The sequence below is a fragment of the Oryctolagus cuniculus genome, chromosome 15 (assembly GCF_051225735.1).
Source record: "Oryctolagus cuniculus isolate XC-2025 breed Fujian yellow rabbit chromosome 15, ASM5122573v1, whole genome shotgun sequence".
NCBI lineage: Eukaryota > Metazoa > Chordata > Mammalia > Lagomorpha > Leporidae > Oryctolagus > Oryctolagus cuniculus.
This window is the reverse complement of record NC_142881.1, coordinates 4,798,792-4,814,998: the sequence shown is the minus strand read 5'-3', so window position 1 is coordinate 4,814,998 and position 16,207 is coordinate 4,798,792. Positions and strand designations below refer to the sequence as shown.

The following is a 16,207-nucleotide window of genomic DNA, read 5'->3' as shown; positions in this document are numbered from 1 at the left end:
TCCACTGGTCTCTGTGTTTGTCTTCATGCCAGCACCACCGTGTTGTTATTACTGTAGCTGTAGGAAGTGTGGAAATCTGGGCATGTGACGCCTGCAACTTTGTTCTTCCTTTTAAGGATGCTTCGGCTGTTCTGAGAGCCCAGATCCTTCGATTTCTGAGAAGCAGTGTTGGGCTGTCAGTGGGAATTGCATCCGTTGATCATTTTCCATGCAGACGTCTAAATAATATCAAGTCTCCTCCTCCATAAACGCGAGCATCATTCCATCTGTTTATGTCTAATTTCTCTAAGTAACGTTTTGCTGCCTTCATTGCTCGTCCTTTGTCTCCGTGGTTAAGTTTATTCCCGAGTATTTTCTTACTTTTATTCATTTCATCTTCAAAAAGTATTAGAGACAGCACTTTTAGTATTAGAATGAAGCTCTAAGAACCAGCGTAGGCTTCCTTTCCCACCCTCCCCTCCCCTCCATCTGGTGTTAGAGAGCCCACTGTGTGTCAGGTGTTGTCAGGTGTTGCCCCAAATGAGGCGTGGGTCTGTGCTTGGTTCCCTCGCAGCCGGATGGAGCAGGCACAGACCACAAGCTGCTTGTAATAGGAGGTAGTACGTGCTCTGACTCGGCGCCTGTCATCTCTCCGGGGCTCTGACCCCGCTGAAGGCGTTTGCGCCTGAGTCAGTCCTGGGAGGAGTGGGCTGGGTGTCACAGAAGCCGGCAGTGGTGCAGGTGGCAGTCTCTGAAGGGAGTTCAGGAGCCCCATTCCCCAGCTCCCTAAGCCTGCTGCTTGTTGAGGGCTGACGTATTTCTTCTTTTATTTGTGGTTACTGGCACCAAATTCCCGTGAGGACTGTTATTGGTAGTGTTGATTGTTAGCTACTTACAACGATGTAGTAGACTTTGTTCTCCAGCCTCACCGAGTGTTGGGAGTGGGGGGCTGTGTGCCCCAAGGTCAAGTTTCAACGATGTGTGTAACGTTCTGATTCTCTCTGCCTGGTATTTCCTGAGTGGCCAGGGGTGTGAAAGGGTTGTTTCTAAGAGACCAGGTGATGCCGCTGCAGCTGGTTCAACTCTTTTCTCAAACCCCTGGTGCTGGCTTGGCATGGAGCAGAGCAGGCACGGAGAGAGGATTGGGGAGTGCTGAATGTGTGTGGCTAGCATGGACTAAGTGAATGCCAGCACGGAGAGAGGACTGGGGAGTGCTGAATGTGTGTGGCTAGCATGGACTAAGCGAATGCCATGTTTGGAAACACCCAAGGGCAGGCGGATGGGCCTTGGGAAAGAGGCTGTAAGAAGCCTGAGAGGATGCAGGCCACTGACCATCTTTTCCATCTGTTGACAGAACAAAGATAGGAGATTACAGATGCAGCTACACATGTTGAGTTTTCCAAACAACTAACGTTTAAGTTGCTACTTGAAGTCCTGAAGTCACGTTCCAGAGCGCGTAGGATTCAGAGAAACCCTGAGCCGAGCTAATTCAGAGAAGTAACGTGTGGCCAAGTCTGCAGCTTCCATGCGATAAGCAGGCTTTGCACCTAAGCACTGATGGTGGAAAAGACCCAGAAAGAACCAGGAAAGCTGATGTTGTGTCTTTCTTACTGATTCAGTCTCAGGTTCCTGGATCTTTCTGCAGAGGGCAAGAGTATTTTGAAGAGGAACAAATGATAGGTTTTTGCTTTCCCTCCATTGCAAACTGCACAAGAATGAATGCTTTGTGATCTGGATAGAGTGAGTGAGTTTTTATTGAGTGCCTGCAAAGCCTGGTGTTAGCGATTATGGGAAATTCAATGGTTAACAAATGTTTACCTCCCTTGAGAAGTTTGTGTTCTGGTGGGAGAGACGGAAAAGCAACTCCACAAAGTACTGGGATGGTTGACAGTGTATAGGGAAGTGCGGGCGTGCCTGCAACATATCTTTGGTGGTTCGACATCAGGGAGGTCCTGGATAAGGATTCAGAATTAAAGACTGACCTGTGGACAAGTGGGGCGGTCAGAGGTTGAGGGAGCAAGGACATTCCTAATGGCTAGAGCAACTCGGGGCAGGCTGGGGGCAGGTGAGTGTGTGGAGTTGAGGTTGGAATGGTGGGGTGGAGTCAGATCCTACAGAGCTTTGACCACTGGGCTGGAGGGGTTAGCATGATTCAGGAAGTGGAGCGGATGGTGCGGCAATCGGAGTGAGCCTTCGGGAGGGGGACTCTGGTGGGGAGAAGAGGAGGGGTGCGTACGTCTCACTGAGAGGTGCTGGAGACTTGGCCAGGCAGTGTGGGGTGCAGAGACTGGGAGGGCAGACACAGTGGCCCAGGGCTGTCCCCTTCAGCAAGTCATAACTCCTCTGCAGCCTTGCTGTTTTCATCTGTTAAATGAGTTGATGGACTGTCGTGGGTTTTTTCTTTCTCGTGAGAGAGTAGTCCTGTAGGTTTTGGTTTTTCCCCTGAACGGAGTTGCATTGCATCCTACAGTTGGTCCATGGTCATCAGAGGGTTTTCTGTTCTTGATTCTGTTGATGTGATGAGTTGTACCCATTGGTTTTCGAATGTGGAGCCGGCTTTGTTTATGGAGTTACCCTACCTTGGGTTCTTCCTTGTAAGGAATGAGACGTTCATTAGCACGGGGTTTCAGATGTGGTGGTCATCAGGAGTGGAGCGTGAACTCCGGGCTGGACCTTGTGGTTTCCGGTGAACCGCTGAGTGAGGCCCTGCGGGGTCTGGCCGACTCTGGCTGGTGGCTGGGGATGAGACCGACTGTGTAGGACTCTGTTTCTCCAGACCGTTTGCAGGCTCTCTGTGCTTCTGCACTGGCTGCTCGTTCATGGGTAGACCCTGAGCTGCTGTCAGCCCTGATTGAGGAGAATGAGAAAGAAAATCTATATTTACCCCATAGAACTCTTGTGAGGTAAATTGGTCTGAGCACACAAAGCTTTTAACTCACTGCCTGGGCCATGCATATCCTCAGTAGGTATGAGCCGGTGTCATTGTCACCGTCAGCCTTTTTACCACCACAATCATCATTATCACCACTGCTTTTATCTTTCTCATCACCATCATTATCAGCACTGCCATCATCATCACCATCACCATCATCACCATCAGCTTCATCGCCAACACCGCCACCACCACCACAGTCATCACCATCATCATTATCACCATCATTATCCTCACCTTCATCACCACCGGCACCACCACCACCACCACCATCATCACCATCATCACCACCATCACCACCATCAGTTTTATCACCATCACCACCACCACAGTCATCACTATCGTCATTATCACCATCATCATCATCACCATCAGCCTCATCACCACCTGTACCACCACCACCACCACCACCACAGTCATCACCATCATCATCCTCACCTTGATCACCACCGGCACCACCACCACCATCAGCCTCATCACCATCATTATCAGCACTGCCATCATCATCACCATCACCATCACCATCACCACCATCAGCCTCATCACCACAGGCACCACTACCACCACCACCATCATCACCACCGTCACCACCATCAGCCTATCACCATCATCACCATCAGCTTTATCACCATCACCACTACCACCACCACCACAGTCATCACCATCATCATCATCATCCTCACCTTCATCACCACCAGCACCACCACCACCACCACCATCATCACCATCATCACCACCACCACCATCAGCCTCATCACCAGCATTATCAGCACTGCCATCACCATCACCATCACCATCGGCCTTATCACCATCATTGTCAGCACTGCATCATGATCACCACTGTCAGCCTCATCACCACCACCACCACCACCACCAGCCTCATCACCACCACCACCACCAGCCTCATCACCACCATCACCACCATCAGCCTCATCACCACCATCACCACCACCACCATCAGCCTCATCACCACCACCACCACCACCATCAGCCTCATCACCACCATCACCACCACCATCAGCCTCATTACCACCATCACCACCATCACCACCACCATCACCACCAGCCTCATCACCACCATCACCACCATCACCACCACCACCATCAGCCTCATTACCACCATCACCACCACCACCATCAGCCTCATCACCACCATCACCACCACCACCATCAGCCTCATCACCACCACCACCACCAGCCTCATCACCACCATCACCACCATCGTCAGCCTCATCACCACCATCACCACCATCGTCAGCACTGCCATCATCACTGCCAGTGCTGCTATCATCATGATCACTGCCAGCATCTTTGTCACCATCACCAGCATCACCGTTATCACCATCGTCACTGTCACCGTTATCCTCATTACCAGCAGCAGCAGCAGCACGGTTCCCACCAGCACCGTTCCCACCAGCTCTGATCCTGTTCAGCCGCCGCAGCTGCTGCCCCTGGTGGCACCGCCGGCAGCGCTGTTGGCGGTGCTGGAGTGCATGGAGGTCTCCTTTCTTTCTTGTGGATTCATGAGCCACAGTTCTTCCCCTAAAACCACCGGGAAGCTGTTAAGAGCAGGTGATTGAGCGGCAGTGATGAGTCTGCTGCACGTCGTCAGTGAGGCGCAGATCACAGTGTTAATTTTTTATTGGAGCAAACAGATCCGCGTACTCACTCTGGGCTGCTGCTGTCTCCTGCAGCAAGAGAAATAGACAAAGCAACCAGGAGCTACCATCAGGTGCTTGGTGTCTGCCTGCGCGTTTCCCACACCAGCAGCAGTGACGCTTCCACACTGGACAGTGTGTCCAGGAGTGAGAGTCCAATGGACGTGCGTGCCCTGGTGCCCTCGGTGTCCAGGCTGTACCGGAGGCAGATGGGTTTGAGAAGGAGGCTGGACGAAGCAAACAGCCCCACACAGTCCCAGAAGCAGCTGGGCCGTGATGACTGCTCTCCTCTGGAGTCGTTCCCAGACCTCAACTGACCAGGGAAAGAAAGGAGAAAAGCCAGTGACACCATAAGCACCGTCCTCGTGCGCCGCCTCGTTAAGCCCAGTGCCGCTGTCCTCACTGTCTCCAAGGGAGATGCTCCGCTCTTCCTCCTCCCTGCCCTTCCCCCTCCCTGTAAGGGACCACTTGGAAAGGTTGAAAAATCAGAATAGGGAAGGGTCTGTTTATTTTTTAAAAATTTTCTGCATTCGCCAGCGCCGCGGCTCACTAGGCTAATCCTCCGCCTGCAGCGCCGGCACACCGGGTTCTAGTCCCGGTTGGGGTACCGGATTCTGTCCCGGTTGCCCCTCTTCCAGGCCAGCTCTCTGCTGTGGCCCGGGAGTGCAGTGGAGGATGGCCCAAGTGCTTGGGCCCTGCACCAGCATGGGAGACCAGGAGGAAGCACCTGGCTCCTGCCATCGGCTCAGTGTGGTGCGCCGGCCGCAGCACGCCAGCGCGGCAGCCATTGGAGGGTGAACCAATGGCAAAGGAAGACCTTTCTCTCTGTCTCTCTCTCTCACTGTCCACTCTGCCTGTCTCTCTCTCTCTCTCTCTCTCTCTCTCTCTCTATATATATATATATATCCTGCATTGTCCTGGGCCTTCTCAGATGACTGGAGATTCGGGACCTACAGCCGTGGAACTGTCAGGTTTGGGTGCCGGTAGTAGGGGCGCCTCCTGCACTGAGGAACGGATAAATGAGCAGCGCAGTGCGTGTGTGCCTGTAGTGCTCGTGGGCACTTTACCCACCGTTCCTTGCTGCTGTTCTCGCAAATGAGCACGTGCGCCGTCTTCTGCCGCGGGAGACGTCTTGGGGCAGGCTGTCGGCAGGGCTGAGTTTCTCCGCAGGTGCAGGGAGAAGCCACTTCTGGAGGCTGCTGCCTCTTTGGCTTGATGTTGCCCCTCGTATATTTCTAAGTTTTTATTTATTAACATGAGAGGCAGAGAGAGAGAGAGAGAGAGCGCGCGCGCAGGTGAGCTCTCCTGTTTGCCGATTCACTCCTCAGATGCCTGCCATGGCTGGGAGCCTGAGTTCCGTCCCGGGCTCCCACGTGAGTGGCAGAGACCCACTTCCTGGAGCCGTCTCTGCTGGCTCCCAGGGTGAGCGTTAGCAGGAAGCCGCAGTCGAGAGCTGGGGGCTGGGTTTCGAACCCAGGCACTTTGACACAGGACACGGCATCTTCACCGGTGCCTTAACCGCCCGGCTAACCACCCGCCCACCTTTGCCCTTTCTTGTATGACTTGGACCCCCTCTCCTTCCCTCTGGACTCCAGCCTCCTGCCTCCCTCCAGTGAGGACCTGTGTCAACCTTGGCCCCACCACAGAATCCAGCATCAAGGCCTCCCTCTCGGGGTCATGGGCTTGACCCCTTGCAGTGCCCCGCTGTCCGTGTCGGGTGGCACACGGCTTCTGAGGCTTTGGACGGGGCTGTCTGGGGTGCGCCACTATTCTGTCTGCCACGCTTCCTCCTCTCTCTCCCTCCTGGTCAAATGCCTATGAGTAGTCGCGTTTTAAATTTGCCTTTATTTATGGGACGGTGTAGTTGTGAACCCTAAAATGAACCAGGGCTGGGGCCGGGCAGCTGTCTTGTGTGACCTGGGACCCCGTCGTAGCCCCCTGACATCCTTCTCCTTCACCTGTAAGATCAGACTCTCGGCTCCTTTCAGGGTTGAGCGTGAGTTCCTGTGTCTGTTGCCTTCTGTTGTCCACATCGGGGAGGGGTAGGGTGTGCAGAGGGGGAGACGCTGAGGACGGAATCTGTGTCCCTTCTTCACCAGTGCCCACGACTGGACGTATGTATACGTGGCACGCTCATCTGATTTCGTGTTATATTTGAAGCGTTCATTTCTCGACATCTATGCCAGAACAGGCAGGAATGCGGTGCACACTGTGATAAATGCATGTATGTTTCCTAAAGGCTTAAAGATGTGGCTGTGCTGAGCTGGGGACAGCGAGCGTATGCTCTGGGCTTTCTGTACCTGACACAGGTACTTCTTGATAAAGACTCACTACAAAATGCTAAGTAAACTTAATAACTGCTAATAAGAGCCATTTTTGTCAGTTACAGCCACTTAAAGTTTATGAGTTTGGGGAAAAATGTAGGAAAATACCATAGAAAGTGGAATTTGGATTTTCTGCCTACGGATGGTCTTTGGTTCAGAATTTTTGTGAACGTGTGGAGGTGTTGGTGCTGCAGCTTTTGAGAAGAGTTGTGGTAGCAGCAGGTGTCTTAGGGACCTCCAGGCACTCACTGTGGACACCCTTGCGCCAGACCCATCGGCGGCATTATTTGCTTTAAGACACAAAGTGTGGTTCTGGGGGTGGGCATTGGCCTGAGGTTAAGCTGTCACTGGAATGCTTGCATCCTGTATCAGAGGACCTGGGCGTGAGGCCTGGCTCGTCTCTTGATTTTTACTTCCTGCTAATATGCACTCTCAGAGGCAGCAGGTGATGGCTCTCGTGTATGGGTCCCTAACACCCACATGAGAGACCTGGGTCCCTGACACCCCCATGAGAGACCTGGGTCCCTGACACCCACGTGAGAGACCTGGGTCCCTGACACCCACGTGAGAGACCTGGGTCCCTGACACCCCCATGAGAGACCTGGGTCCCTGACACCCACATGAGAGACCTGGGTTTGGATCCTGGCTCCAGCTTCCGCCTGGCCCAACCTTGGCTGTGGCAGACATTTGGGAATGAACCAGTTGGAGGGGAGATTCTCTGTCTCTCTAAGTAAGTGGATAGAAGTCTAAAATAGGCACACACAGTTCTGTGAGACACGTATATCACTGTCCTTGTTTTACAGATTGAGAAACCAAAGATGGAGAGACCATCCAGGCGGTCAGGCTGGGGCCTCCTTGGTCCATCTTCCCAGAGCACATGAGGGCTGTGTGGCCTGAGATTTGAGATTCTCTGCCAGCCCGAGACACTTCAGGCCACTCGGGTTTGTCAAGGCCACCCCTTGTTCCGCCAAGCAGCCGCCTGTCCTTGGCAGTGCCGGCATGAATGAATGATGGGAAAGTGTGTGGCCTCCTGCTCTCTGATAGTTTTTCCTTTAGTGGGGACGTCTTCACACACACACACACACACACACACACACACACCTCTGTCATCAGTCTGGCTTCTCCAGCTAATGATGGACAAAGAGTTGGAAGAGCAGACACACCGTGGGCCCGGCTTTCTTGACGGGGCTCTGTCTCTGGGAGGTCCAGCAGCCAAGGCAGAGCCCTGTGCGCGGGCATGGGCAGGCTGGCTCCTTTCCTTCTGTGGGAAGCAGGGCCCAGGCAAGGCAGTGTGGCTGGGAGGAGGTGGGATAGTGTCCCAGGTGGAGGTGGCCCGCCATACTTGCCGGGGGAATTTCATGGGGTGAGGTGAGGGAGCATGAAGGATGTGACCTGAGCCCAGCCTCGTCCTGCTGGTGGGTGCGGGATGCTGGCGTGAGAAGTTTGGGGGTTTTGCAAAGGAGTGCACACCGAAGGCTGGGATCTTTCGGGTACAATCGATCGCGTAGGGCGTGGGCAAGCTAAATACCTGGGGCTGTGAACACCTCGTCCGTTTCCTTTGTGACAGTGATGTTTGACCTGAGTATGATTGAATTTAAGGGGAGAACTTCCAGTGTGCTTATTTCAGAGATGCGCAGCCTTTTCCAGGATGCTGTGTATCAGGACAAACACTGGGGATTTTAGACATGGTTGGGTGTCACCGTCAGTTTGAAGCATTTCTTTTTGATGGTGGGCGTATTTTTATCTACTGTGATTGCAATGAAGTCTCTTGGCTTAATATCAACATTTGGTCACATGACAGTTTTTTCGAATCAGTTTGGTCAAAAGAATATTCAGGTCATGTGCTATTAGTTCATAGAGAAATAAAATCTACAGTGGGAATGAAAGATCTCGTGTGAGGTGGCGATTACAAGGCTGCTAAGAAGGTCTTCAGTTTCCTTTGTTTTGTAGGCTCTCACGTAAGTGGACTGTTCTTCAGGCCTGAGCGGAGTGAGGCTGTGACCGTGGCGCAACATGGGCCCTGCGGGGGGACATTTCCCTAAGTGATGGGGTCGGACACGGAAGGACAGACGGTCCAGTTCCACTTCTGTGAGGTTCCTGGAGCAGCGTGTTCACAGGACGGGCAGTGGAGGAGAAGTTGCTAGGGATTCGGCCCCAGCCAGCACGCGGCTTCCGTGCGGAGTGGTGCAGCGTTTGGAAATAGGTGGGGTGAGGGTTGCACGTCACTGAGGACACAATTGCCATCACTGAGTTATTTGCTTATAAATGGTGAAAGTGGCAAGTTTTATGTTATCTGTTGTGCCACGATGAAGTAACTGCTGTTTGTGGATGTCTGGTGTTTTGGGTTGTTAGGAATTCAGCTGTTCAGGCGAGCGGCTTTTTGTGTCTCTCAAGGAAAAGACTGCTGTTGTGGGTATTGGAGAGGGTGATCCCGGCAAAGCCTTTTTTTTTTCTTTCAATACTGAAAACAAGCAACATTCAAAGTAAGCAAAAATCACCCAGCACAGGCACTTCTGCCGCTATTAATGTGTTTTTCCTTTTCTTCTCCACAGCTTTTTACAACTACGATGCCAGGGGAGCAGATGAACTTTCTCTGCAAATAGGAGACACCGTGCACATCTTGGAGACTTATGAAGGTGTGTATGCATTTTTTATGATTTATTCATGTATCTTGAAATGTAGTGTTAGAGAGTGAGAGAGAGAGAGAGACAGAGACTGGTCCACTCCCTGCATGGCTGCAGTGGCCAGTGCTGGGCCAGACCCAAGCCAGGAGCCAGGAGCTTCATCCTGGTCTTGGGTGGCAGGGGCCCAAGCACTTGGGCGTCTTCTGCTACTTTTCCCAGGTCAGTAGTAGGCAGCTGGATTGGAAGTGGAGCAGCCTGGACTTGAACCAGCGCACATATGGGATGCCGGCATTGCAGTCGGCAGATTTACCCACTAGGCCACAGTGCCGGCCCCCAGTCTGAACGCATTGTGCTGTTGTTTAGCTGGGCAGTGGGCCCACTTTCCCGTGCCTCCTGGGCAGTGCAGCACCGCGTCAGGGAAACACAGGTGTCCTAGAAGATGAATGAAAACTCAATTCTCCATTTTTAACCTCTAGAAGGAGACTCCTTGGCTCCTTATTTTGCAAGTTGATGTAAGGCTTGACTGGGTAGCTGGCTATGTATAAACCACACTGAAGACAGATCTTTTAGTGTTCAGGTCATTCTTTGGATGTGTCTGATGTGTGTTGTGAGTTTTTTTTTTTTTTTTCAATACCTACACTTAGGGCCGGCACCGTGGTTCACTTGACTAATCCTCTGCCTGTGGCGCCGGCACACCGGGTTCTAGTCCCGGTTGGGGCATTGGGTACTAGTCCCAGTTGCTCCTTTTCTAGTCCAGCTCTCTGCTGTGGCCCTGGGAGGGCAGTGAAGGATGGCCCAAGTGCTTGGGTCCCTGCACCCGCATGGGAGACTGGGAGGAAGCACCTGGCTCCTGGCTTCGGATCAGCGCAGCGCCGGCCGTAGTGGCCATTTGGGGGGGTGAACCAACGGAAGGAAGACCTTTCTCTCTGTCTCTCTCTCACTGTCTAACTCTGCCTGTCAAAAAAAAAAATATACTGACACTTAGATTTGTTAGCATGTCTCCAAGGAGCCACAGGGCGATTCTTATTTTCTTTCCATTTTAAAAATAATCTACGATCCCCGAGCAGATTGTCGCGTTATTCGGGATGTGGTCCCGTGCAGCGATTGTTAGACTACCCAACAGGAATCCTGTGGACGGCAGTGGTGCCCAGCGTCCTTGCCTCCCACGTGGCCGGCGTGGCGTCCTGCGGATGACTTGAGGGAGCCGTGTCTGGCTTCGTGCCGCGGGGAGGAAGCCGAGGCACGCTTGGCTTTTCAGGCTGCTCGGGCGGCAGGTCTTGTATGATCACGCTTTCTTGTTTTTGGCTTCGTTTCCTGCTCGCCGGGGTGATGCCCACGTCTCCTCTGAAGAAGAGCTGATTAAGGCGGGCAGCTTTCGGGCTGTGCATAGCTGAAGACTTCCAAGTGGAAGGGGAGATCGTGGACCCCCCCAGCAATCAGGGGCCTGGACTCTCCGCTCCGTCTCTGCCAGGTGCCTTGCCAGGAGTGAGTGGCCCTCAGGCTGTGTCCCCGGTGTCCCGCGTCGTCAGGGCCCGTCCGATGCATGCTGGCTTGGAATTCCCTTGCGTGCACACTCTTCCTGTTGAACTACCCGACACTCGGTCGGCCTCTGCCCGGGAGCAGCTGCAGCTACAAAGCATGGCCAGGCCTTAGTGGGCGAGGGCTCGTGACTAGCCTTCTGCTAGTTTTCAGTTTGTCAGCTGACGGTGGGATTTCCTTATCTCCTCTCGGGACGTCGTGCCCCTGGCTGCGGGAAACACACAGAAGTTAAGTGGAGGTTAAGGAGCAAGCCGCCCGTCTCCGATGAAGGGAAATTGCTCTGACGTCTTTTTTATGTTTGCCTCCGGCTAGTGGAGGCGGAAAGCCTGGAGAACAAGCCCTGGGCGGTGTCGTCCTACCCGGGGAGGCAGAGGCTTCCCGGGAGGGAGGGGCGCTGAGCAGCGTGGTCCTCAGGCCATCCCTGGCCCTCGTCCTGTGCCCTCTGAGAAGCTTCCATAGTTGGCCTTTGACGTCCTGGCTGGCATCCCGATAGAGGAAGTTCTTCAGTTTCCCAGCTAATCTTCCAAGATTCTGGTGAACATGTTTCAGTCTTTGCAAAGACTCTTTTTTTTTTTTTTTTTTTTTGACAGGCAGAGTGGATAGTGAGAGAGAAAGGTCTTCCTTTTGCCATTGATTCACCCTCCAATGGCCACCGCGGCCGGAGCGCCGCGGCCGGCGCACTGCGCTGATCCGATGGCAGGAGCCAGGAGCTTCTCCTGGTCTCCCATGGGGTGCAGGGCCCAAGCACTTGGGCCATCCTCCACTGCACTCCCTGGCCACAGCAGAGAGCTGGCCTGGAAAAGGGGCAACCGGGACAGAATCCGGCACCCCGACCGGGACTAGAACCCGGTGTGCCAGCGCCGCAAGGTGGAGGATTAGCCTAGTGAGCTGCTGCGCCGGCTGCAAAGACTCTTAAGCGTAAAATGAATTCCTCTTCCCTGACAACTCTCTTTTTGGATTTAATCAGAATCCGAGCAGAGAGGGGCACACGGGAGGTAGTTTTGACTTTGGGGGAGCCCGGTGCTTTCTTGTCATCAGACACAGTGGGGTCACGACCTTCCATCATTTCCCACCTCTGCATCCCGCTCTAAGTTTCATGGTTTTCTTGGAACTTGGCATTTTTCTCTCTTCCCTCCTCCCTACCTCAGGCTGTAAGAAAATTTTTCCCTTGGTCAGGTTTGCCTTCCTTCTCCGGGGGTTGCGTTCGGAATCTACTGAGCTTGCTCCAGAGATAGGGTTTCTAGGCGGTCAGCCTTTATGGTTCGGATGACCAGTTTACCCTCGAGTTACGGCTGTTGTCTCTCTGGGGCTCATGAGGGGTCCAGAGCATGGAGTGAAGAGAAGGAGATGTCCAGGTCACTCTGCAGGTGGGCATAGCGTGGAGAGGACTCATGGCCAGCAGTGTCCAGGTCAGCCCAACGATGGTCAGGCAAGAGCCACTGTGGCCATGGGGGTGCCATGGGGTGCCCAGCAGGGGCTCTCTGCTGTGTCCTCCTCTCTGTTAGGGTTCCCGTGGGCCGAGTGCCGCACCTGGGGGAAGCTGCAGCCATCGCACAAAGATGAGGTGAATCCCTTGCTTCGGCCCAGACGGCTGAGCTCAGTTGATCCACGGCTTTGAAAGGGGTCAGGACGTGCTGGCCTGTGTCACGCCTTGACTGCCCGTCTCCCAGGCCGCCCCAGGCTCTTGCTCTGTTCAGGAAGCGTGCCTGTGCTTGCTTGCGTGGCTGTCTCTCGTTTGGGGCAGGTTGGTCAGCTACAAGCCCTGCCTGGGGGACTTAGCCAGCAGCCTGTTGTGAATCTCCCCCGACGTGCGCTCAGTCCCTGCCCTGACCTCCTGTCTCCTCCAGACTGCCAGTTATGTGACCTGGTTTGTCGGTTGACCCCTGCCTGTCGGAGGGACCTGGCAGTCTGTGAGCTCACGAGGGCACACAGGGTCCGGGCTGTTGGCTGTGTTTGTGCTGCCCAGGGCGCTCTCTGGCTCAGTTCGTTGGAGGAGCAATGCTTGCTTGCAGCCACGTCTCGGGAGGAAACCCAAAGGTGTTCCTTTCGCTGTTAACAAGAGAAGCCGCCCTCTGTGAACATTAACTAAAGCGAGCCTGCTGGCCTTTTAGCCCTGCCCCTCCGCTGGTGCCCGGGTGGACTCTGCCTTGTCGTGTGCCTGCACTACCTGGTGTGGGGCTACTTTAGCTGTGTGCTGGAGTAGTTAGCTTATGGTGCTCATTCTGTGTGCGATGGTGAACTTTGGGATGCACTCCCGTCACCCCCATCTGCTTAGCCCGTGCCTCTGACTGCCCTGTGTGTGCGCGTCCCACCTCCCCCCAGCTGCCTCCCCCATCATGGGCACCTCGATGGGCTCCCCTTCCTGCCACACTGGGCTGTGCTGTGTGTGCGTCATGTCCCTGCTCTGCAGGCCTCGCTCTGCCCAGGCTGTCAGATGTCTCTGGGCTTTGTTCCCGGGAGGGGGTGGCCGGGTCTCTGCAGGGGCTGTGATGCGGGGTGAGCAGAGGCTGCACGCCCCACTGCTAGCTGCCATCCACACTCCGCTCCCAGTGCCCCGGGCCACGGCATCCTGTCGCGGGCCCATTTCGGCCGCTGTTGCTCCGTGTGCAGCGAGGCTGGGTTTTAAGCTTTCATTTCTCTGGTGGTGATTAAGTCTGAGCGTCTCTTCATAGCCGTGTCATCCTTTGGGGGCTGCTTCTCCATTGTTTATGAACTTACCTCATTTGTTGAATCGGCTGTCTTTTTCTTGTCTCTGCAGTATTTCTGTGTGTAGTCCCAGACGTTAACCCTTTGTCAGCTTCAGAGAAGGAAGAGCCAGGAAGGCTACCCTGATAGGATAAAGGCTGGTCCTTTAAGCTGGGTAAATGCAGCTTCCAGGCGACTCTCCCATGCGTCTTTGCTTTTCCGCGGTCCTGTCTGTGCGCCGGTTCTGGGCCAGGGTCTTCAGTGTGGCTTCCAGGAGCCAGCCTCTCTGCTGTGCTCCCGATCAGTGTTTGGTCACAGAAGGGGATGATTCACTTGGCTGTGACTGGGGCTCAGCTCACCCCTTGCAAGGCTGCCGGAGTTCCGGTCTTTTCTTAGTGTTCTGAGAACAACTGTTTAATAATTCCTTGAAGATGTTGCTCATTTTAAAAAAGTATTTATTTGAAAAGAAAGAGGGACAGAGAGAGCGTCCATCCGGGTTCCCCTCCCCCACATGGCTGAAATGGCCAAGGCTGGGCCAGGCCGAAGCCAGGACTTTGGAAATTCATCTGGGTCTCCATAGGGGGCAGGACCCAAGCACGTGACCATCTTTTGCTGCCTTTGCTGTGCACAAGCAGGAAGCTGGATTGGAAGCAGAGCAGCTGGGGCTCGCTCCAGCACTCGTGAAATGCCGGCCTCGTGGGCGTGGCTGAACCCGCCGTGCAACAGTGCAGGCTTCGATGTTGCTCATTTAGCACCATCGCTTTCTGCTTCACGGTCTTCCTCTTCCCCTCTGCCTTTTTGGCAGGGCTGGGGGCCAGCTGGTGCAGCAGCCCACTTTCATCTCCGTCTCAGCTTGCCCATCCCCCCCCCCCCGTCTCTGTCTCTGTCTCTGTCTCTCTCTGTCTCAGTCTCTCACTGTCTCTGTCTCAGTCTCCCTCTCTGTCTCTTTCTGTCTCTGTCTCTCTCTGTCTCTGTCTCTCTCAGTCTCTCTCTGTCTCAGTCTCTGACTGTCTCTGTCTCAGTCTCTCTCTGTCTCTTTCTGTCTCTGTCTCTGTCTCTCTGTCTCTCTGTCTCAGTCTCTCTGTCTCAGTCTCTCTCTGTCTCAGTCTCTCTGTCTCTGTCTCAGTCTGTCTCTCTCTCTGTCTCTCTCTGTCTCTCTCTCTCTCTCTCTCTCTGCCTCTCTCTCTCTGTCTCTCTGATATATACCCCAGTTTCTGAGGTTTCACTTCTATACAAAAAGCCACTCTTTGTTAGCTCTCTCAGCGGTCACTTTCCAGTGCTCTCCCTAACTCTTCGTGGAGCAGAGTCAGGATTTGCCTGTGAGCTTCCGGTTGGCTTTCCTGAAGCCGGCTGGCGCTGCCTCGGGGTAGGCCTTGGACATGGCAGTGGAGACCCTGCCTGGGCTGCCCACACCCCCTATTGGACCACCAGGGTTTGAGTCCCACCTCCACTTTTGATCCAGCTTCCTGTTGATGCACATATTGGGAGGCAGCAGATGATGGCTCCAGTGCTTGGGTTCCTGCCACCCACTTGGGAGACCCAGATTGAATTCCGGGCTCCCGGCTTCAGTCTGGCCCAGCCCTGGCTATCACAGGCATTTGAGGAGTGACCAGCTGATGGACAATCTCACTCTCTTTTTGTCTGTCTCTGCTTTCCTGCATTTCTAGTAGAATGAAAATAAGTAATAATAATAATAAAAAGCCCAGAGACCCCAGATGTTTGGGATGAGAAGATGCTGTGTGCATCACGCAGTGATGGGGGCATCGGGTGTGGACCCCAGGACATTTGCAGGGATGAGTCTCCCATCAGGCTGCTGGGAGCTGCCAAGGCTGTGGTCAGGCCCGAGTCACAGAAGGGCCTCTTCCCTCCCACAGTTACTGCCCACTGACAGCTCTGTGTCTCCCCTCTGCCCATGCTGATCTCTCTCCCTCACCACCCGGTGGATGGGAAGTTGAGTCCTGGCCAGGCCCCGAGGTGGTGAGTGGGCCCAGAGCTTCCTGTGCAGGGTGGAGTTTGCTACTGAATCTCTGTGAGGCTTGGCCACCCGGGGAGGAAGTTTGCCCTCAATAGGTTTTCTGTCTGGGGCAGTTCTTGGTTGTGCAGCAGGAGCGACCCCATCCCAGCAGGCCCAGGGAGACTTAGGAGACGGCTTTGCCAGCGCCTGCTCCATGCGGTTGGGGTGTGTGTCTCTCAGCTTCAGACGGCTGCTTGGGAGGGCCCGGGGGGCACGTGGGCAGGGCTGGGTGGCGAAGGCCCTGGGCTACCAAGACATGTCCGGCAAGGGTTGGAATGCCCTGTGTGACCCCCACAAGGCACCCCGCAGTGTTAGGGCTGCGGCTTCTGTGACAGAGACACTTCCCTGCTTCTGCAGCGCGCTGAGGTCCCCGTGGCAGGAAGGGGCGGCTGGGGGCCCGTGTCAGCCCATGTGCTGAGCGTGAGGGCGGCTGGGGGCCCGTGTCAGCCCGT

General features: G+C 54.5%; 1 protein-coding gene across 13 annotated transcripts in view; it reads left to right on the top strand.

Moving 5' to 3' along the window:
• Positions 1–16,207, top strand: part of DOCK1 (dedicator of cytokinesis 1) — a 493,657-nt gene that overhangs the window by 44,597 nt on the left and 432,853 nt on the right. For all 13 annotated transcript variants that reach the window (XM_051833503.3, XM_008274844.5, XM_089313822.1 and 10 more), the window contains exon 2: positions 9,446–9,529. In XM_051833503.3, coding sequence (XP_051689463.3) covers positions 9,446–9,529 — 84 coding nt within the window. The remainder of the gene's footprint in view (positions 1–9,445; positions 9,530–16,207) is intronic.